The 23,683-nt window shown below is 46.2% G+C and overlaps 4 protein-coding genes across 4 annotated transcripts in view; 2 read left to right on the top strand and 2 right to left on the bottom strand.

Moving 5' to 3' along the window:
- LOC126558017 (tryptophan--tRNA ligase, cytoplasmic) overlaps nt 1-23,683 on the top strand; it is a 274,008-nt gene that overhangs the window by 136,100 nt on the left and 114,225 nt on the right. The window lies entirely within an intron of this gene.
- LOC126557963 (ruvB-like helicase 1) lies at nt 6-1,400 on the top strand. Its single transcript, XM_050213892.1, has one exon. The coding sequence runs from the start codon at nt 30-32 to the stop codon at nt 1,398-1,400; it is 1,371 nt and encodes a 456-aa protein (XP_050069849.1). The 5' UTR covers nt 6-29.
- Nucleotides 1,536-6,300, bottom strand: LOC126556924 (glycine dehydrogenase (decarboxylating), mitochondrial). Its single transcript, XM_050212483.1, has 4 exons — nt 6,061-6,300; nt 5,903-5,981; nt 2,748-5,338; nt 1,536-1,684 (listed from the first exon to the last, which is right to left on the bottom strand). Exons 1-4 carry the CDS (start codon nt 6,289-6,291, stop codon nt 1,571-1,573), a joined length of 3,015 nt encoding a protein of 1,004 aa, XP_050068440.1. The 5' UTR covers nt 6,292-6,300; the 3' UTR covers nt 1,536-1,570.
- Nucleotides 8,501-19,540, bottom strand: LOC126556647 (uncharacterized). The gene is made up of 5 exons (XM_050212035.1): nt 19,381-19,540; nt 13,640-13,839; nt 12,940-13,574; nt 12,682-12,882; nt 8,501-12,611 (listed from the first exon to the last, which is right to left on the bottom strand). The coding sequence occupies exons 1-5, from the start codon at nt 19,520-19,522 to the stop codon at nt 8,501-8,503; spliced, it is 5,289 nt and encodes a 1,762-aa protein (XP_050067992.1). The 5' UTR covers nt 19,523-19,540.

The raw sequence follows: 23,683 nt of genomic DNA, 5'->3' as shown, positions 1-23,683 counted from the left end.
AACCAGTATATCCAGAAGTTTTCTACAAAATGAAGATTGAGGAAGTAAAAAGTACGGTCAAAACCCAGCGCATTGCTGCCCACAGCCACGTGAAGGGACTGGGGCTGGACGAGAATGGTGTACCGCTCCAGATGGCATCCGGATTGGTCGGACAGAAGGATGCCCGTGAAGCTGCCGGCGTTGTGGTAGATCTGATTAAGTCGAAGAAAATGTCTGGCCGTGCGTTGCTGCTCGCTGGACCACCCGGCACCGGCAAAACCGCTATTGCGCTCGCCATTGCACAGGAACTCGGCAACAAGGTACCGTTCTGTCCGATGGTCGGCTCGGAAGTGTTTAGCAGTGAGATTAAAAAGACGGAAGTATTGATGGAAAACTTCCGCCGCTCGATTGGGCTGCGTATACGCGAAACGAAGGAAGTGTACGAAGGAGAGGTGACCGAGCTGACACCGGTGGAAACGGAAAACCCGATGGGCGGGTATGGAAAGACGATTAGCAACGTGGTGATTGGGCTGAAGACGGCGAAAGGAACGAAGCAGCTAAAGCTAGATCCTAGCATCTATGAAACCTTGCAGCGTGAAAAGGTCGAAGTAGGTGACGTCATTTACATCGAGGCCAACAGTGGGGCTGTGAAGCGGCAAGGACGCAGCGATAATTTTGCTACCGAGTTCGACCTGGAAACGGAAGAGTATGTGCCGCTGCCGAAGGGTGAAGTGCACAAGAAGAAGGAGGTGGTGCAGGATGTGACGCTGCACGATCTGGATGCGGCCAATGCACGGCCCCAGGGTGGTCAGGATGTGCTTTCGATTGTCGGTCAAATGATGAAACCGAAGAAGACGGAAATCACGGACAAGCTGCGCACGGAAATCAACAAAGTGGTGAACAAATACATCGACCAGGGTATTGCCGAGCTGGTGCCGGGTGTGCTGTTCATCGATGAGGTGCATATGCTCGATCTGGAGTGTTTTACGTACTTGCACAAGTCACTCGAATCGGCGATCGCGCCGATTGTCATCTTTGCCACGAATCGGGGCCGTTGTGTGATCCGTGGCACGGATGATATCGTTTCACCGCACGGCATTCCGCTTGACTTGTTGGATCGTTTGCTAATCGTGCGTACGTCGCCGTACAATATAGGCGAGATGGAACAAATTATACGGCTGCGAGCACAAACCGAGGGTCTGAATGTGGAGGATGCGGCCATCCAGGCGTTAAGTGAAATCGGTTCAAATACGACACTCCGGTATGCGGTGCAGCTGCTAACGCCGGCAAACCAGACGAGCAAGGTGAATGGGCGAACGCAGATCACCAAAGACGATATTATGGATGTACATTCCCTGTTCTTGGATGCGAAGCGATCGGCCAAGTATTTGCAGGAGGAAAACACCAAGTACATGTTGTAAATGGGCTTGGTCCACTAAATGATTCTAATTCACACGCTCACACATTTACACAAATCAGATTATTGTAAAACTTAAATAAAACAACAAAGCGTTCCGTACAAGTTTAAATAAGTTTAATGCGTTTTCGTTAAGTAAGGCAGGTCGAAGAAGATTCACAGGAGAGTAAATTTTCACTCATAATCCGGTACCATTGGAGGGCAGGTGCAGACCAGATGCTTGTCACCGTACAGGTCGTCAATGCGTCCAACCGTGGGCCAAATTTTCGTTTCCGGTTTTACGAATGGCTGTAAAGAGCGAGAGAACGGTCCATTAGAACACTTCTATGCATATAAATCATAAACGATCTTGATGGTACAATCTAACTAGTGTTTGGAAACCATCCAGAGTGCAGAATCTGTCAACACTAATTTTAACGATGGCTTTAAGGTTCTTCAAAAATATTCTGTGACCTTATCTAAATGTTCCAGTGCGCTCAACATTTCCAGTTCTGTCGAATTGTTATATTGACTAATTTAAGATGGGCAAGTCAGTTTTGGAGCTATTATACCTGGGAATGATCACGCAAATCTGATAGTAATTTAAGCAATATAAAGTCCGGGACTTATACGATCCGAGATATTTTGACGTTCTCTTCCTAGCTTTCTTGGGTGATCCATCTTGGAATTTATGAGCGCATTATGGTTCGGTCCGATGGTTCGGTCCGATGGTTCGGACCGACTCTCACACGAAAAAAAAAACATGTTTCGAATCCCATTTGAGAAATTTGAAGAGATCAAATTATTACACTAGAGTCGATCGAACGTATTTTCTAGCAGGTTCTAGCAGCCCGAAGGATCTTCTCCACTTAAAACAGCAGTCGGGACGGATAAATCTGGGATCGTAAATAACGTTTAAAGTATCCGGTACTCACATCCATCTCTGAGACGTCCGCTCTATCATAAACCGAAAAAACTCTTTTAGTAGTGTTCAGATTTTTGGTCCCGTTTGTGGACTTAGGACAATGAAGCAGTCACTACAATGACGAACTTTACTGTGCTGCAAATTCGACTTGACATGCTGGCCATTTGATTCTGGTGGGCTGGTGATGTCTTGAGAATGGGAGTGGACAACTCAACCCGTAAAGTCCTTTGGATCCTTGATTAAGATGGAGCGATGGCGTTGATCCGTCAACCAGATTTCATTTGTGAAAAGTTTCTTTGAGGATTTGGACAAGTAACCTCAACAGAACTCAAGTGAAATTTTTGAAAAATTCTCCTTTTGAAGCCTAATCCTAATCCTATCACCTTTGAATTATTTAAGACAGCTTTAAGTTAAACGAAAGAGTTCGAAAACGAAAGCTTCACTTACCGCCGGGAACGCTCCCAGTTCGCGTGGGTAGGGTCGGTTCCATTCGGATGAGATGGTTTGCTTCTGTGTATGGGGTGCCATTTTGAGCGGGTTTACTCGGACGTCCAACCGTCCCTCCTCGATTTCGTGAATCTCTTTCCGAATCGATATCATCGCCTCACAGAATCGGTCCAACTCTTCCTTGTCCTCGGATTCGGTCGGTTCTACCATAAGTGTGCCGGACACTGGCCACGACATGGTCGGTGCATGGAAACCGTAATCCATCAAACGTTTTGCAATGTCCACCGCTTCCACGTTGGCCGTCTTTTTAAAGTCTCGTACATCAATAATAAACTCGTGCGCCACCAGTCCCGTGGTGGGATCGGTGTAGAGCGTTTTGTAGTGGTTTTCGAGTCGCTTGGACATGTAGTTTGCGTTTAGGATGGCAACTTGCGTAGCTCGGCGTAATCCTCGACCACCCATCAGCTTAATGTACGACCAGGAGATGGGCAAAATGGCCGATGAACCGTACGGGGCGGCACTAACCACACCAAAGCTGTTTCCGTCCATATCTGGATGTGGGTCGATGACTGGATGGGTTGGAAGGAATGGTGCCAGATGCGATTTTACGCCGATCGGACCCATTCCCGGGCCTCCACCGCCGTGCGGAATGCAGAAGGTTTTGTGCAGGTTCAGATGGGACACATCGCTACCGAAATCTCCCGGACGGCATAGTCCAACCTGTGCGTTCATGTTTGCACCGTCAAGATACACCTGGCCACCGTGCTTGTGTACCAGTTCGCACACTTCCACCACATTGTCCTCGAAGATACCGTTCGTGGACGGATAGGTGAGCATCAGACAGGATAGGTTCTCCGAATGTTGCTCAACCTTCTCTTTAAGGTGTTCCATATCGATCACACCGGTTGCACTGTTCACGCGAATCGCTTCCACCTTCATGCCGGCCATCTGCGCCGAAGCAGGATTCGTCCCGTGCGCACTGATCGGGATCAGACAGATCGTACGCTGTTTTTCTCCGCGTGACTCGTGATAGCTTCGGATGGCTCGCAGACCGGCGTACTCACCCTGAGCGCCACTGTTCGGCTGGAACGATATCTTATCGTACCCGGTAATCTCACAAAGGTCCTTCTCCAGCTCGGCAAACATCTGCATGTATCCTTGGGCCTGTTCACGTGGAGCGAACGGATGAATCTCGGTAAACTTCGGGAACGAGCAGGGAATCATTTCCGTTGTCGAGTTAAGCTTCATCGTACACGAGCCCAGAGGAATCATCGAGTGGACCAGCGAAATGTCCTTGTTTTCCAGCTGCTTCATGTACCGTACCATGCGCGACTCGCTGTGATGCTTGTTGAAGATCGGATGCGTCAGGAACGGTGAGGTTCGCTTGAACTGAGTGTTGTGAATGGTGCGTCCGGTCGCTTGTGGATCGGCCACAGAACTGTCGATATCCGGACATCCAAACACCCACAGAAGATCGGCAATATCAGACGTCTTGACCGTCTCGTCCATGGAAACACCAATCGAACCATCTTCGAAGTAGCGCAGATTGATCTTCTTCTCTTCTGCACGGGCCTTTATCTCAGCTGTCGTCATGCCGTTCGGGACCACGTGTAGCGTATCGAAGAACGCCTTGTTTAGCTGCTGATGGCCGGCCTTCTCGATACCGGCGTTTAGCGTGAGCGCACAGTTGTGCACCCGGTTGGCAATGTTCTTCAACCCCTCCGGTCCGTGATAGATCGCGTACATGGCGGCCATATTGGCGAGCAGTGCCTGTGCCGTACAGATGTTACTCGTAGCCTTGTCACGTCGGATGTGCTGTTCGCGTGTTTGCAACGCCAGCCGGTACGCATCCTCACCATCCATATCGCGCGTCACACCAATCATGCGTCCAGGGATCAATCGGGTTAGTTTCTGCCGGCAGGCAAAGAACGCCGCATGAGGACCTCCGTAACCAAGCGGCACACCTAACCGTTGGGCCGATCCGATAGCAATGTCTGCACCAAACTCTGCCGGTGGCCGAAGTAGCGTGAGGGCGAGCAAATCCGTGGCCACCACCACGAGCGTTCCATTCTTTTTGCAATCCTTGGACACCTGCTCAAAGTCCTGCACGTCACCGAACGTGTCCGGGTACTGCATCAGCACGCCCGAGATTTCGTGATCTCCAAAGTCGATCTCCTTAACCGACCCAAACACCACCTCAATACCGAACGCTTCCAGGCGCGTCTTGACCACGGCCACAGTTTGCGGGTGAAGCTTGCGCGATAGGAACACCTTGCGGCGTTTGTTGTGGCGGAAGCAGAGGCTCATCGCTTCCGCCGCAGCCGTACCCTCGTCCAGCAATGACGCATTAGCGATCTCCAGCCCGGTCAGATCGGTTACGAGCGTTTGGAAGTTTAGCAACGATTCCAACCGTCCCTGACTGATCTCGGGCTGGTAGGGCGTGTACTGTGTCGTCCAGCCCGGATTTTCGAAGATGTTTCGCAATATTGGATGCGGTACGAGACAGTTGTGATAGCCCATGCCGATGTACGAGCGCCAGATCTCATTCTTGTCGGAAATTTGCTGGATTCGTTCGATCAGTTCGTGTTCGTCTGGATGTGATGGGAAAAGGGCAAGACAAAAAAAAGAAAAATTGGGCCGATTACAAACAATTGATCAACAAGCTATGCACGGGGCGCAACTACAGGGATGGACGGCGACTGATAAGCCACTTATCGCCAGCGATTGACCTAGGCATGCGTGTAGCGCGCTCGGGTCATTCGGTTAGCGTGTAGTGTTGTTATCACCAGCGTCTGCGTACGGTACGAAGCGAAAGGATTCGCGTCGCAACAAACATACAAACACGTCACCGTTGCCATAGTGATCGCGAGTAGAGTTTGTACGCTTTCGCTTTTCATTTGGGGCGAAAAAAAGGCTCGAAAAGACCTTGAACGCAAACTCGCGGGCCAGCAACTCGTGGGGGCCATTCACTGTTGTTGTGAATGATCGTTGTGAGGTTATCGGGTGAGGCCACAACCACGCACATACAAATTGAATCGAAGGAGGCGCGGTTTGGGCGTGTGTTGACATGTGGTTCGAAGTTGTGAAATAGGGGCGTCCCTTGTTGAGGACTACGGTACTACTACTTGATCGTGAAGATCGCACCCAATACTCACTCATAGGATCTTCGATGTTGAGTATCCGCTTAAACTTGATCGCATTCGGGACGGCTTTCTCGGACAGTTCATCCAGCGACTAGGGTGGAGTAAGTGTAGCGCAAAAAGGGGAAAATTAAAAACCACTCGTACGCACGTGCTCATCCGCTGATAATCACCTTGAATCCGATCGAGTTCAGCATGGTAACGACGTCAGTTTTACGTGGCCCTATATGCCGTGAGGCAAAGTCCGGCTTGTTGGGAAACAGCTCCTCTACTGTAGCCAGATAGCGCTGAAGCTGAAGATTACCCTGCAGGGAGACTGCCAACCGGGGCGCATCGTAACGCGTTAGACCGGTGCGGCAGAGGCTCTGTAGCTGCCGCTTGCTCAGCATCATTGTACGTTGCATGGTGGATGAATGGGACTATTGGGACCTGTTGGTTTACAATACTTTCGATCCTTGATCAACAATGCATCTCACAAAACACAAAGATCACACATGAAATCGGGTAGGATCGCGTCACTGTTTGCACACGTTCCACTTTCTTGGAGGCACGTTTTGAATAGCTTTTTTTTCTTCAAATTTTCATCACATCACCACCCCAGGCTTCGCACACACACACACACACACGTACGCACACCTTTCGTCTAGACAAGCAGCAAAAGATACTCCAATACCCGGAAAACCACCCTGCACAACCCCAAGATCGAACGAACTGAGCACGTATCCGCCGTCGAGCCATTGTTTATATACAGACGATCGTCTTATCAGTGGGCTACTCCTGCCGAGTCCGACACGATCACCTAAAGCGATCATCTCCGAATGCGGATGCGCCGGAGCTCCAGGATGCTTCAAGAAACGTAGATTACCAATTTTCGGCACAAAATTGCGGCCGTCGCTAGTTAATGCGGGAAAGACGATAAGCCAACGTCCAATCATCCCCACGGTGGATGATGGGTGACGTATCGCTGATGATAGCGTATGTTACGTTTGATCACGTGACTTCATCGCTCCAGGCTCCAAGACAGCTGGGAATGCCAGAAGGAGGACTTCGGATGCTTCGTGACTGTTCTGTTCGGGGGTCGACGCATTTTCGATGGGTTATCTCAGGCCGCACCGTATCCCGGATGGAAGGCAACTAGCGCGATACTAAAAAGAACACTCTCACACACATGTTCGGATGCGGTCTTTAAGTGAAATCTGTGATAAGGCTACCGAAGAAAAAGCAAAATAATCCGCACACTCATTACATCGTCATTTTCTTGTGTGTGTGTATATTTGTCTCTAGTGGTACGAGTTCTCTCTTCAATGAATGGTAATGCCTTTCGTCAGTGTAATCATATTGATGTAGCACTGTAACCGTGACACCCCTGGATGTGCAGGCTGCTGCTGTGACTTCTCATATTATCAATCTAATGTCCTTTTTGGTTCGCATCTGATTCTGTGCTACTGCTGCTGCTGGTAAATGTTTTGGCGCGCTGATATACATCGCATCGATTTGATTTGTTTTCTCAGTAATTTGTCAAATTTAACCCGATAACTTTACAATAAAACGAGTATAATACAATCAACGGCAAACGCTTGAGCCTAATAATAACCGAGTTTGTGGGATCGAATGGTAACAATAGGCGGGACCTGTATCGTATATATGAATATTCGATCATGCGCTGCGCTGAGATACGGATACAGATAGATAGAGAGATAAATAGATAGAGAGGCGGAGAAAAGGGAGTTAAAAGGATGGGATGGACTTTAGTTATATCAGGCGGAAGTCGTTTAGTGAACGCGTATGAGTAACAACTAACGAACGCTTAGTAAAGTGAGGGGAGAAAATGAAAGTGTAACGACCTCTTAGCCTTTCTCTTCTTTACTTACTTTGTCTTGATTACTTAATTTTCTTTTACACAGTAAGTATTTATACTACTAAAACTTCCATTTTTGCAGCAGAGTAGATCGTATGGTAATTGCGGTAGTTCAGTGGGGGGTTTTTTTTGCTAACAATTCTCTCCCGCCGTCGTCTTGGGATCTGAGCTCAACTTTTCGATCTGAGCTGTTGTTCCTTAATACCTGTATGCATCGCTCAGAGAGAGAGAGAAAAAATAGTGTAGTCCGCTTAGTACATAGTGCGCACTCTAACCCACAACCATTCTTATCTAATGTAGATAGACGAAAGTAGTACGGTAGCGAAACTTTTTTTCCCCCGATGTTATAAGCTAAACCTCCTAATTTTGGTAACCTGAATAGGAGGCTTTCTTTTAGTAATTTCAACTTCGATAGCATATTAGGCAGGAGAATGTTCTGCATGGCGGGATATCCGCGCGTATGGGTTTATCACTAGCATTTACTTGACTTCGCTTCGTTGATTTGTCCCGGGTTGACTACTAAGATGGTGCTGTGGGAATTGAACGAGAGAGGGGGTGAGGGAAGGGTGTATATTGCTATATGGATTTACGGTGCCTTAAATTCGTGCTCGCCCGCAATGGAAATCGTACCGTCGTTGTTTGCTATACAATGAGTTATCACAGAAATTGTGGGTCAAACATGAGAGGATCCGCATTACGTGTTACGTGGGTGAGTGAGCGTGAGCACGATCGAACCTAACCGAATGCTACTGGGGCTAATGTAGGGACTTCTTGTTCGGTGACGTCGCTAGCCCGAGATTGAGCGCACTGTCCTGCTTAAAGTCCAAACTGCTGTACTTGGTGGGCGATGGTGACAGGGCACTGCTGATCGGGAAGCTGGCCGCAATGGCAGAGATTTTCTCGTAATCAAACCGCATCATAATGTTCTCGCAGCTCTTGATGTGCGAATGTTCCGTATCGTGATAGGTGGAACTACGCAGCGTACCCGTGTACCGGCCAATGTTAACCGATGTTGTTGGGGAGAGGGCGGGTGGTTGGGTAGGATGATAGGGTGGAGAGTTTTCCGCCGAACGTGTAGTCCGCCCGGAAGCGACCGGTGTGGCAGGTTTTAGCGACTCCAGGTAGGCCTTGGTGATGATCGGCGAAGAGGGTGACTTGTCAAACTTTACCACCGGACCAGTGTCGCGCTGCAGATGCAACGTGTACCGATCGTGCGATGTACTCTTGAGCGTCGTTGGCCGAACGTTCGGTTCCGGGAGCTTGCGGGAAGGTGACGCTAACCGCGGTGTCATCGGTGGCGAATGGCTGTAGTACGATGCGTATGTGTACGTTTTGGGTGATTCGCGATCGAGCGACTGATTGTCGGACGAGTAATCGCTGCTATGGTCCTTGCGCGATCGATTGCTAGCACTCTTGTCACCTTCGCGATTACTCTTGTCCTTTCGCCGTCGGGGTGAGTATTCTTTCCGTTTGCGGGGCCGACTCGGTCGATTGCACGACGTCGGGCGACAGCGCGATTCGTGGTGGGTGGTAGAATAATCGTGAACCATCACGAGCGGTGGTTCCGCTGTGCAGTTTCGCGTTGGGCTCGCCAACCCTCCACCAGTGTCCCCATGGGAATCGAACTGTTTGAGAGATTTCTCCAAATTATCTATCGTATCGTTAATCCGGTCCGACTGAATGTCAGACTCGTAGTCGCAGTACCCGTCGATCGTTTTAATCGAATTCTCGATCGACGAAAGCGTTGCAAGCATGTTCGCGTTCGACCGCTTCAAATAGTCGATCGTCTTGATGGTTGTGATGTAGTCATCGCCCAGCTTAATCTTCCCATCTTCGATGCCCTTGATGATTTCGTCCGTCTTGGAGCTTTTCACATCGTCCGGTATTTTGATCGTGCGCAAGATTTCCTCCTTCGCGTGCCTTATGATCACCGCTTCCTCGGGATCACGCGCCGAGAAGTCCTCACTGCGAATCGATTCGCAAGATCGGCTCAACAGCCTTTCCGAGCTGTTTTCCGGCTTCAGCAGCTCGTCAATCTCGTGACGGCTTTTGCGCTTTTCTGCTGTACTTTCGGCGGACGCTTTAAACCTTGCCAGCTGTTCGTCCGTTTTCTTTATCAACTCCTCCGTCTTCATGCTGAGCGGCTTCAGATCGGTGTGGTCGGTGTCGGTGAGCTTAAAGCGTGTCGGCGATTTGCGTGCCAGTGCCAGGCGCGAAATTTGCTCTTCCGATTTTTTCAACACTTCTTCCGTTTTACTCGATGCTACCGTCGTTGTAAGGGAAGTTGGCGCTAGCGTATTTTCACCCAGTTTCATGTCGATCAGTGACAGCCGCTTTTCCAGCTTGTCTATCATCTTTTTATCGTGTGTGCGAAAGCGCGCTAGTTGTTCCTCCGTTTTCTTGATCAATTCCTCAGTTTTGGATGAAACTGCCCTCGTATCGATGGCGTTAAAGCTTAAGTTTAAGGGTTGCGGTGTCGCAGGACACGGATCCGGGTCTTTTACGGTCGCTGCAGCGGGTTGTGGTTGTGGAACCGGAGGAGGAGGAGGAGTGGGTTCGCGAACAGGGTCCGTAACTTTTTCCTCCTCCGGTGATATAATCTCCCGGAAGTTGTCCTTACGCACGTAGTACGTTGGCTCGGGAGGTGCAAATCGTGCCAGCTGTTCTTCGGTGCGTTGTATTAAGAGATCCGTTTTGGATTTTATACTCTCACTAGGGTTTGGATCTTCGCTGAGAACTGCACTAGGCTCACTGTCAAACTTCAACCGGAAAGGAGATAGGAGCGGTTTGTCCACGTGAGACTTTTCCAACATCTCATTCACAGTGTGAGATATCTTAAGATCGAGCGACTCTTCGTCCATCTGCAAACTCGGCAGCTGTTCGATCGTTTTGATGAGCATTTCTGTTTCGTCCTGCTTGATCAGCTGATCCGTTCGCTGATCCTGGTCCTGGTCACGCGACTTGCGCACTATTCTACCGAGAATGAGCGAGTTCTCTTTGATAATCTCCAGCATTTTATCGCTCTTGAGTGGATTCGTATCGACGGCCACCAATCCCTCCGAGGCGGATCGTTTCGAGATGTCTTCCGGCGGCAAATCCTCACCCTTGATTGGATCATCCATGGAGAAAGATTTCTCCTTCAGGAACTTGACCCGATTGGCAAGGTATCGTTCTATGTCTTCCGGACTTTCGTGCGTGTCTTCCTGCGGCGTTGGGGTGTTGAGTGCATCGGCAATTTGGTATTTTGGCTGTTTGGTCGATTCCCGGTCAACTACCGAGGCAAGATCTACGCTCGGTGGAAGCAGTGGGCTATCGTGCTGTAGAGTGCTCTTGATCGGCAGCTCCAGCACAAACGACGATGACATTGACGATCGGTTTGATACGTTGGTAAAGCTATAGTTGTCGAGTTTCGAGGTTGCATCGCTTCGATCCAAAACACTCTCGGCGGTGGTTACGAGTGATTCGCTTACTCGTCGCTCTTTGATAACGTTCAGATCGAGCTTGCTGGGCCGTTCGGCTGCATTGATACGCTCGAACAGTGCGTTCGTGACACCTTCGTCACTTACTTTGAACGATTCTGGGTCAGTTTCGACGCGTGCAACTTCCACCATCGGTGTGGAGCTTTTGGTAGCCTCCACGGTGGCGGTGCTGTCGGTCGGTATGTTTGCCAGATAGTCCGAATAGTCCCTCATCGAGGATGGCGTCTTGAGAGGGCTTATAGTGGACATGCTAACGTACTTGCTGATGTCGGGAATGGGCGACAGCTGACTCGTGCTCGTAATGGCAATCGAGAGAGACTTATCTTCCAGCTCGGGTAGTCGCGGGACTATGGGTGACAATTTTTCTGATTGCTCCAGTGCCACAACATCCGACACAGGGCTAAGTAGCTCGGTAACTATCTGTAAGTCCACCTCCGACGCTCTACTAAGTTCGCCTTCCTCGTCATCTCCGTACGATGAGGGTTCCTCCTTGATGTCGGTAAGCTCACTGTCGCTCGGCACGATCACAACCAGTTTCGCGTCTTCGTCAGGCACTTCCCGGATGATAGACTCCGGCGTTATTCGTCGTTTCATCGGTGACGCTTCCAGCGAGGAAGCGCTAAGCGGTTGATTGTCGTCATCGCATAGCGACGTACTGGTGCTGGATTCTGCGTCCGATTCCTCACTGTAGGACGACGATTCACTGCGACGCTTTAGTGCTCCGGTGCGCGCCCCGGACGATCCATCACCTCCACTGCTACCCGTTTCCGATAGATTGCTAATGGCCGACGAAGCGCTAGCCGATTTCTTAAGCTTCGGCGAACTTTCTGGTTTGGAGGCATCTTCACGCTGTTGCGATTGTGGCTGCTTTTTTACCGCATCTTTCGGCAGATCTTTCCACTTGAGGCTGTTGCGGCGTTGCTTCGTCTCGTCCATATCTTTCCAGTGCAGGGTTTCGACAGGTTTGGGAGACTTTGGACCACCGGACTGCTTGCTGGATTGTTTGGAGGATTTCGCCGACCTGACGGGCGGTACGGCACCTTGCGGTGGTCCGAGACGTTTGCCTTTGGCACTGAGCAGAGCATTTTTGCCAACGAGCAGCTGGTTCACCTGAAGCGTACCAGCGTTAGGGGATGGGTTGGTGGGTTGACGTGCGACGGCCGCAGTTAGGATGATATGTGCCTGCCGCTGTCGTTCGCGCAACTTGTCGTACTGTTTCTTCAGCAGGGAGATGTCCAAATTCATCTTCTCTTTACCTTCAGCGCGGGCAAAGTTGGGTGGAATCCCTAAGGAAGCTCGCCGACCGGACCGTAGACCCCAGGCGGTTGCTGTTACGGCTAGCCGTGAGTCTTCGTCCGATTCTCCCTCGTCGTCGGAGTAGAAAATCCTACAAAACGGAATAAAAAGTATTAGTTAACTGTTTGGGTCTCTTCAGGCATTCAGATCATCGAACGTACTTTAGGTTGGAAGTATCCTTTAGCTGTGTAATACTGTTGAGGTGCTTTTCCCGTAGTTTCTGCAGGTCTGTTATTGGTCCAATGTCAACCACTCGCTGTATCAGAGCGTTCGAGTCCACCAAACTGCCGTTGACAAGCTCGGACGAAAGGGCTCCCATTTTGCAGTAAAAATCATCGGCCGTTTTGGTGGCAAGAATTTTGCTGCAATGTACGATCGATCTTTACAACAGCTCTTGAAGAATTGTGTTTCAAAATTACCTTTCTAAAATTCCCCATATCGCTAGCGCTGTGCGAAGCAGCACATCACTTCCTTCGATCAGTATAAGATCCCAGACGCGCAGCACCAGCGGTATTGGCAGGCAGGTGCAGAACAGCGTCAGAAACCATTGCATCGTGAACACATTCGTCAGAGGTGGCTCGAAGGCACCCTCCGGGCCTTGCAGTTTCTGCAGATGACGGGCCAACTTCGGGAGGCGCGTTCCAAGCAAATCACGAAACACAGCCATATCGGCCTGCAGTCCACCGAGCGAACCACAGAAGTAGCCGGCCGGAAGCAAACCCTCGATCAGCAGGATCATTACCTTGATCGAGTCCGATTCACTCTTATCCATAACCTGCATGATCAGCGCACCGAGCATGTTGAATCCCTGACAGTAACCCACCTCCGGGTTAAATCGCGAGTAGCCCAGCAGTACACGCTTCAGCTTGCCCTGATTGATCGTTCCGGACGGACCGGAACAAAGGGCCGAGCCGGTCCGATGCAGATCCTTCACAATCTGTATGCCCAGCTCCTCGTCATCTTCGTCCGACTGTTCGCTAAGGCATTTGGCCGATTCTTCCTCCCAGTTGATCGAGCGCGTCTTCAGATACCGGTCGGCTAAAGCCATCCAGAGCTGGAAATGGTGCGGTATGATGCCATGTAAGGGGCCAAGTGGTTGAATGGGGAAGTTGTGCTTACCTTTCGCCGAAATTCTGAAGGCATCCCGCCGGGTAGGCGGGCCACCATCTTCATCGCGTGCAGCCATTGGTTGAAGTCGGACTGCGTGTCCGGGACGCCCATCTTTTTGCTGATGTTGTAGTCGGAGCTGGAGGCTGACGGGGGTGGCGGAGGAGGTGGTGGTGGTGGTGATAAAGCATTGTACCGCATTTCTTCCGATTCTGTAACGGTTTATAGTGAATTATAAGCGACTAAACATGCATCGATTCAATAGTGTCTGTAATATGTAACGCCTGAAAGTATGCAATCTTTAATTGATTTCAAGCAAATAAATCATTGCATCACTTGTTGCAGTACGAATCAATAAATAATTTTTATATTTGTTAAATATTAATAATATAATAATATAATAATATTTTAATATTTTTCGATTTAAAGTGTAATGAGAAATGTGTGTATAATTTTAGGCTTCAGAGCCGTCAATGGGATTAAACATTTTAAAACGAAAAATAGTTTATATTTAATACTGTGTATTTTGTGCATAAAACTAAATAACTCTAAGTAAAAGAAGGCATTAAAAATTGCATACAATTAGTTTAAATAGTTTAAAGTACAATTTAAGTTTAATAAAAGCTTATTCTCGTGCAAAAAAAGTGCTAAAATAATACATAACGATTGTGAACGAATATTATTGCATCTGCGTAAAACAATCCATTAAAAAAAAACATTTCTAAAAAAAATGTTAGAAAACTGATAACATCAACACGATAGGCATAGAACAGCAAACGAACAAACAACTTTCTGCCAAGTTTTTTTCGCCGTTATCCCGATGGACCGATGAGTCGAAAAGAAGATGAATATGAAATGAAACAAACTTTTTCCTCCGCTTTGCCTCTTTCATCACTCGTTGCGACCAGAACGACCTGACTGAACAAACTAACAATTTGCCTCTCAACAACCGTAAGCACCTAATCTTTCACCCGTCGGGCACGGACAAATTGATCGTCAGCTCGAGAGGTCACAGATGCAGACACCAATTCCAAGCAGTTCCCGGCTCGGTGGAAATTAGTTTCCGCGAAGATAACTTCCTCCGGGGCTTAAACTGCCGTCGCTGCCGTTCGCTGCTGCTGAAGGATGAACGATGGGAATTAAATTTATGTTTGCTGTATGCCTCCAGTCCGCGCCATCGTTGCGCAGTCCGACATTAATCCCCGTGCTTTCATCCATGTTTTCATAACGGTTGTCGTGAGTGTAATCCATTTTTTTTTTAATGATCACTAAACTGAAGAGGAACTACATCTTCAGATATCCGAGATTAAACTATTTGGCACGATAAACCATTTGCAAAAGCAAACGGTCAAAGACCGGCTGATGCTGGTGGATTAAAAGCTTCCAAGCAACTAACGACGTACTGTCTCGATTGCTCAAAACGATGGACGATAATCGGATCGTTTGTCGGAAATCCGGACGGCATCTTATTGAGCAGACGGGAAAGAAAGTAAACAAAAATACTTAACGTTGCCTGGTGGCAGTTTTTCCGCGATTTTTCGCGCGCTACATTTTCCAATGGCACCTGTTGCTGACGGTGGCGCCGTTCCGTGTCGTTTGCAGTGTTTTTTTTATGTGCGCGAAATATGATGAAGAAATAAAATTCCCTTACCATGATAAAGCTCCGTAAAATGGAGGAGGTGGTCCTTAAAAAAGTTTGCGAAAAAATGGCGACAACAAAGTAAATGACGGCGGCGTAAGGAACGGAAAGAAAATCACGGTGCCAAGCGGAGAAGTCAGTGAGATACAAATTGAGATTAATGCTTTGCCTCTGTTAAGCAGCCGAAGGACAAATTCATTAGGGTCGGTTCGCGAGGTTAAGAGTAAAAATGGCGGGTGGGTGGATTCGAAAATGGACCACCATAAAAATAGCGATATCATGGTGCAGCGCGTTAAATGGACGAGTACATGCCGTCAGCTGGACGCCAGACGGATAAGCTGCTGCGCCTTCTGTTTTGCCCCGTTTAATTTGGAGTTTATTTTAAAACAAAGCATAAATAGTGAATTTATTGTTTTTTATCAACACCATCACCAGATTCTATTTCGAGTCAATGCCGAGGAAAAGCCACGCAGGAGGATGCAAATTGAATTTTCAATCATCGTGGTTTGAGTAGTAGTAGCCCACGAAAAGACCTTGAAGCGAAGCGCCCTTAACACGTAATTCCACAACTCAACTCCAGCATTCACCCGAACCCAGGTAGTTTGACAAGCACAGCAAAATATTCATTTCCATCCGATTAACTATTCATTTTCGGTTACCGTTCCTTGTCGGTGGGGTTGGAATGCCTGAAGAACCTGTCAATATAAAACTGTGGTGAACGACGAAAATAGACACCCGTTCTCTGATACCGTTTGTTGTAGTGTGGTTGGTGTCGTTCGTTTTCGGGTTTCGGTGGCGTCACGTTGCAGGCCAGATAAGAGACACGTTGCTTGACGCAACACGAAAGAGTGAAAATGACAAAAGAGAGAAAAAAAGGGTTAAAGGATGTGTTGGAAAATTGATACGACGTATCAAGCGAAACTTGAACTGATAACGAGCCCAGCTTATGCTGACGATAGGGCAGATCTCAGGAGGACATTTGAGCGTCGGTGTGAGCACGTGCCACATCAAATCGAGGACGGAAGCAACTAGTTCATTTGTTGCACGCTTCGTCCTTACTCGGCAAGCTGCTGCTGATGAGTTGCCGGGCATTAGGACCTAACCGAGAAAGGGAAACGTGTTTGCTAGGCTCGCTTAAATGCTACAACCGACAAGCTACTTTTTCGGGTCTCTGGTTCCGACCGGTCAAGTGTGTATTGTGTGTGTGAGTTGTACAACGGACTGCTCCTTCGGCGCCTCACAGTGGTTCTACTTCTCTGCATTATCCATCTTCATGTTTTCTAATTTACTCGGCTCGGCACTCGGAGGTTCATAAAAGCAGTCCATCCAGCTGGCTCTGGATCGGGAGTGAAAAGGCAAATAAGCATAACCTTGTTGGGTTCTGCCTGGTGGTGCTTTTTTTTCTTTACTTTTTCAACTCACAGGTCAAGCTCTAGCAGCAACGGACAGGCCGGTGCTCTGTACATGAGCCAGCCTCCTGGTAAGCTTCTGTTTTTTCTTCTACTTTCCAACAAACTGCGTATCAAAAGTGTATTGTTAAAAAGCTAGATTGCAACGGGCTTTTCCGCTTCCGTTCGCTGTACCGTACTAGGTGGGGTTTGCTTTTATGTTGAAACAAAACAAAAAGTTCAATAAAAGCCCGTCCGTGAATGAGTTCGTCGTGTGAACTTGATGGGAAGAATTCCCTGGCGAAGGAAAATATACGGAAAAACATGAGCTAAAACATCTGTTTTTATTGGACTGCATGTATAGCTGCTTCTTGTGATGTATATTGAATGTGACACGTTTTAGTTTTTTGTTAAAAGAGAAGTTCAGATAAAACCCGATTTTGATAAGTAAGACGAATGGCATGAAAAACCGTTCCACAAATTTGGCAAGGTTATTCATAACAATCTAAGCATTTTTTTTTGCGTTATTGCCTGGCGAATCCTGCTTTCTAAGTAAGCAAAAGGATCAGTTTAAAAAGCAAGTAAAAAAATCTCACGAATCGATTTCAAGACACAAAGTTTTAAGGAACGGATCGTTGATTAAAAAAAAATTCATTGAAGTTTATTAGAAAGTATAGTAAAGTAATTTAAAGTTAATTTAACTTTGTAGTGTAATTTAACGGGGTATTTTTAACGGGTAACTGAAATGAAGTACTGGGCGCCTCCAGCACTATGTATACAGGACATTTCGAGTATTATTGACGCTTTCCCATGATTTTTTTTTACGACAATCAGAATAGTTTTGATTATGCTCCGAGGTTTTCTGGCACTTTACAGTATATTTTTGGAAGGGTTCCAATTTTTTTTACATGTTCCCACTTATGCTTAAGTGCGCGAGTTTGAGCGTGGAGTTTGAAACCGCAAGACCCTTCTTGCTGAGCGCAGTTGAGCAGGCCAACCGGATACAGAAATAAGAGAAGTGTTGGCTAACAGGGACCTCACTTACACGAGACTCATCTACCGATTCGCAAGAGAGAACAGTCTTGTCATATGATCCCACGTCCCAATTACGTTCTAAATGCTTGGAACAGTGAGCGATTTTAGATTGAACAGTAATGAGACGTAGCTTGTTCGCATTACTAGTTCCCCCGAAATTGCGGATTGATTTAAACAAGGAGACACCTGTTCTGTGAACTGAGAAACATTGTATCCTTCGAATCCTTATTCGTTTTTCACCATTCCTTTTTTGTTACATGTTGTGTTGTTCATGTCTTCATTGGTTTTTGTAGTGCCAAGGGTCCGATCCGATGACGGGGCAACTGCATTCAGGGGAAATTTCTACACTGTCGTAAAAGGGAGGAAGGCGTATCCTTCCTCCGTTTTACAAGTTTGGCTTTTTTGGCGTTGGCATTGGGTTCGGGACTGTTTGGCGGGTTCAGTCTCGAGAGTAGTGAAGTCGCTCTTGCTGCTGCGGTATAGGACTTGTCGAGCTAAGAATGTCACTGCTGGACTGCACTGGAGAACACTGTGCGAAGACAAATAAATCTTTGTGCTGTTTCAACAATATTTTTGTTTTGTTGCAGTCTAGACCGTAGCTTAAAGGTCAACAATAGAACAACCATAACATTAAAATAGCCGGAATTCGGATGCAACCAACCACCATCGAAGCATTAGATACAGCAATAGTGCCGGACTAACAGAAATCACCTCTACATCATCATGAGCAGCACCTACGCACTAACAACTCAGCTAAATAAAATAAATAAATAATTCATCTATGCATCGTATTTTTGAATTGATTATGAGTTTTGATAAAGTAAATTAGTTAGTCAGTTAGTGCAAAAATATCGTTGTATTACCCACTATAAATTATTCACGCTTGTAATTATTATCTTCTGCCATTGAATGAACATAATCATTTTATGCTAAAACCAAACAAATAATATTTCTACATGTTTATAGCAGTTAACTGATAACTATGACTATTAAATATGCACCCAAATAATATTTAAAGTGGAAGCATAAAAGTCGAAATGTGTAAAAGTCAACTTGAAACTTAAAAGCATTGAAGCGTAAAAATCGTGATGCGTAGAGTTTTCTTTTAGTAAATTTTTTCACACAATTCACTCGAATCAATTAGCAATTAAAAACGCATAATTCCGCCTCCCTCGATACCTTTCATCATACACAACGTGAAGTAAATGTTGTGTACCGTAAAGATTACGACCAGATTACTATGGTCTGAAGGTGATAAAATGCGCATCATAAACACAGAACACATGCTACCGAACAATGTAACCTGTTTTTAAAACCGCTTATGAATCAATGAACACAACTTCCGGTACAGTTTTCTTTTTTGCTTTGCTGAACGTGTCCTTCACATTCCGCTGCATGCCGCATTCTATTCGTCATCTGCCAATCTGTTCCACCACGCGGCGGTGCCTATTGATTCATAAAACAAACTCATGCAATAAAAGCGGCCGGCAACGGTCCGGAACCGCCAACGGTAAGCGTTCTAAGGCGAACAAGCGAACGGTGGAGTAGTGTGGGACCAACAGTGAAGGTCGTCCGAACGGGACGGACCCTTGAACGATGGGCAATGGGATCGGATTGGAACGTGGGAGTCCTCACTCGACACTCACACAAATCGAGCGCGAGGACAACATCCGGTTTGGCATGGCATGTACCTTGATAGCAGCTGACGATCGGGCCAGTGTTGGATGTGGTAGGAGTGGTGGTGTTGGTGGTGGTACTGCCGGCAGCTGACGAACCGCCGATCCCCGTACCGCCGACGGTGAGGTTCTTAATCGAGCTGAAGAGAAAACTCATGTCAAGATGTTGACGGCCGGCTCGACGGGGGAGTGATCCGCAGCTGGTGTGGAGGTGCTCGGTGCGGGACTACTTGGTGGTTTGTGGTGGTATTGTGGCTCCGTTTGGCTGTTGCGTGAGAATGACGATTGGTCCTTAGCTGTGGAGCACCATCATAAATCATGGTGCTCGTAAATTCCATGCTACACCATCCAGCGGGATCGGGCGGGCGGCCACGGACGGTGGAATTTGCGCTACACTCGAACACACGCACACATACACACACAAAACACACGCACAAATGTATCCACACTCTTAGGTCAGCCGTCGGTTTCTTGGACGTCGTCTAGGAAGACGAGAGGCTCCACTAGATGTTGCCGGATGTGCCGAACGGGGCTGAAGTTGCTAAAGGTCCTTTACGAAATGTAATGTAATGAGTATCGGCGATGGTCAAGAGCAACCGTCTTGGTTTTCTTTCCCCAAAAAGCGTGCCCACCAGCATGATTCAATGAGCCAGTTAAGCTTGCCCGAAATTCGGTTGCTTTATCAGAAGTTGGAACCGTTTGCATTAAGCGCACGGCGGGATCGATTTGTCGTAAAACGGATGAAGCATAAATGCACAATGGATGGATCGGAATTTCCTCCACCGGGGGCGAAATCCCGGATGATGTTGCTCATGATGATGACGATGATGAAGATGATGATCGGTAATGGGGATGGGGATATGATATGAAATAGATTCACGATTGAAATAGGATTCGGTAAAGTGGTAATTTAATTTTCGTTTATGAGCAATCGATGGCACAATATGACGCGGTAAATCTAGGACCATCCGGCATACTGTGTGATAAAGCTGTACGGAAATGTACTTCATTCCAAATAAACTCGATACATGATAAAGTGTTTCCAAATGAGAATTGACAGAAGACATAAAGGTACGTCAAGAAACAAATGACGTTTGTTTCTTGACGTACCTTTATGTCTTTATGTAGATTATTCGTTTATGTGTAAGTGGTCTATGTATAGATAAAAATCTAGTGTGCAAGTAATAAGCCAAGAGTGTTAATGAGACACTTATTTTAAAAATAATAGCAAAATAGAGTAAAGTACTGGGCGTCTCCAGCAACATGACAATAAACGACTGCTACTTGTATATTGTGTTCTCAATAAACTTATATTTAAGGTTTATCGTTCTCAAATTTAACAATGTTCGAAAAATTGACAGCCAAACCGCGCTGAAAATCCCTGCTTTCGAATGCGTTCCCTGAGTTTTTATATTATTTATTTATTTACTTATTTCACTCTCCGCTCCTACGAAGGAGCTTCAGTAGCTTCGTGTGAACGATCAACGGATCGTACGCTCTCTTACTATCCTGACTAATATTCGATTGGTTCGTGCAAAAACAGTTTACAACAGGTAGCTATTTCAACAATTCGATAGCATCTGATAAAAAAAACTGCAGGTAATAAAAGAGATAAAAGAGAAGAAAAGAAAAAGATAAAGAAAAGAGATAATTGTAAATAAATAAAAAATAAATAATAAAAGATTCTATAAATCTTTTATAAATCTATAAATAAAAGAAGAAAGAGAAAGAATAACATCAGCTTGTTCCTTTACTACAAATTACGACTCGAGTTTTCCAGCTCATGCCGACAACTGTACCAAAGATAGACGCATTTGTTTTTTTTTTAATTTGTCGTGAAGCAACAGCAAATAGTTGAGATATTTTTTTATATATAGCAATAAACTTTAAATCTCCACACTACTCTGCAATCTCCATTTCAATTAAATTTAACAAATATCATAAGCAGGTACAGTGTTGACAACGATCTTAAATATTAAAAAAATGTTTACTTTTACTCGTCTTAATATTGTAAATGATTTTTGTTGCAACGAGTCTACCTTTTAAGGTTAGAGTATTATTCAAATTTAAGCGGCTAGCTCCACACATTCTTCCAGCAACCTTGCTCTTTCAAGACCATCATAGCAAAACAGGCAAAGGTTACTTTCACCTTTTGGTGTATTACATTTCACAAATTTGCATTCTCCTGTTGTCCCCCGATTTTCTATCTGGTCCCTGTTTTTGAGGACAAGATTTCCCTTGCGTTAACGCATCAGTTCTAGTGCTTCTTGCCAGTACCACCTATGTTCAATTGCAATGGTTTTTTGTTGAAATTTGTTTAAAAAAAAGTACAATAGCGTTACGAATTGCGAGAAGCTTATTCGAGCTGGTTAGTGTAAAAATTTGAGTGTTATTCACCCTAATGTCCCTCGAATGTCAAGCCATACAGTATCTGGTGAGTAGAAAAAGTTAGATCAGTTCGTATACTTCAGCCAGAAATGGTAGAGAGCGTAGGTAACAGCTGCCATTTACATTGCTACGAATTGGAAAGTGGAAGCACAACGATGGCCAGTCATACTAGCGACTGCAAAAGACATCCTTCCGGTGGACTGTTTGTATAGGCACTGGAGTGTATGTCTGCTGTTCGGTTTGGTGAGTGAGTTCGTTATTTTGCTTTGCTCTATCATAGTTACACCATCCGGTGTGCATCGCATTTACACCCACTCGGTCGAATGTGGCATTCTTCCGAAAGGCAATTTTGATCATGATGGAAAACATAATTTCTCTCCAAGGAGCCATCTTTTTTTTTTTTGGTTTGCTCGTGCGTACGTGAGGTTGTTGATGTTTTCCATTTTTTATTCCATAATCGAACCGAGCCGAGATATGTTGACGTTGTTGCGCTGTCTACCGTGCCGCTCTCTAGCACGTTACGTGCAATGTAAAATTACAAACCCACACGGATTGATGGCGCTTCCACGGTACTCTTCCACGGGGCATAAGGGGGCATAAGAAATAAAAAGGTTTTTGCTTGTTTCTGCAAGTGGCGTTTACATGCTCCTTTACAATCGGATAATGGCAACGCGGTGGTGGGTGTATTGTTTTCGTAGAAATACAGATACTTAGGCAAGGGACTTACATTTGATTGTTTTCTCGTGCGTAAACAATCACGGCGTAGGCATATGATACAGCAAAAGCGTTTTTGTATGGAAAGAATGTTTATTACTATTGCTGTGTATGGGTTGCAGATGAGTATGCTCATTGCTTATCAGTAGGTTTCCTAGAGCAAATGCCGTGTGTATGTTAACAAAAGTGATCACAATTATCTAAAAAACCTTGCAATCGACCAGCAGAGGATAAAAACTTATTTTCAAAGAATAGTACACTCATGGAGGCGCCTAATAGCTTACTAGAGTCATAAAGCAAAAATATGAATAAATATCGGCACGAGTCTAAACAACATTCTTCTTCTTCTTGGCTTAACGACATATAGGGTCACCCCGGCCTTCGATTGGCTTACTAGACTTCCCGATATCACGTAGTTGGATAGTCAGTCCTCACTACGGGAGGACGGTCCTGATGGAATTTGAACCCCGGTCCTGCCGTTTGAAGACCGCCGCAGCTGTCACATACACCACCGGGCCGCCCCAAACCACATAAATAATATTGCTTTTCTTGAATTCATAGGAGATTTCACAGAAAGCATCGTTTTATTCATATATTCATACCGTTCAGTGCGTTACTTGAATCTAAATAATGGAATAAACATAGGATTCAACTGATGGAGGCGCCCAGTAGCCCACGAGTAAAGCATGAATTCAATGAGACCTATGAACAATTATCAGAGACTTTTCCTCTGAGATGATCCTACTGTCCTTTTACCAGGAACAAATAATGCTCTAATGTGTACGAATTTCCATGAAAAATAAATCTCTTTGGCAAACTTTACAACTTTTTTGAAATTGTCGATTTCTCGATCGTTCGTTCGGAATGGCTTGGCTGTACCGTACAATAATCAGGTTATGAAATTTAAAAAAAATGGCCATAACCTGATGTTATCAATATGTTTTAAGCTACTTTGCTTCACAAAAAAGCCAGGCCGTGAAAGAGATTTAAAATGTTTTAAAAAGAGAACATTTCCCTTAGAAAAAATACAGCTGAACTGAGAAAACATATGATAATGATTGTAGATAGCGTTGCCAAAACACATGCAAAAAACGTCTAAAATTGGAACCATTTTATCCAGAAATTACTTAAAACGTACCCCAGTGTATATGCTTGCCGTATATCATCATTATATGCACGAATAAACGCACCATGCAACCATGTTCATCTGTGTTTC

This window comes from Anopheles maculipalpis, chromosome 2RL, assembly GCF_943734695.1.
Source record: "Anopheles maculipalpis chromosome 2RL, idAnoMacuDA_375_x, whole genome shotgun sequence".
Lineage (NCBI taxonomy): Eukaryota > Metazoa > Arthropoda > Insecta > Diptera > Culicidae > Anopheles > Anopheles maculipalpis.
The sequence above is the reverse complement of the archived record's forward strand: the minus strand, read 5'-3'. Positions and strand labels throughout refer to the sequence as shown.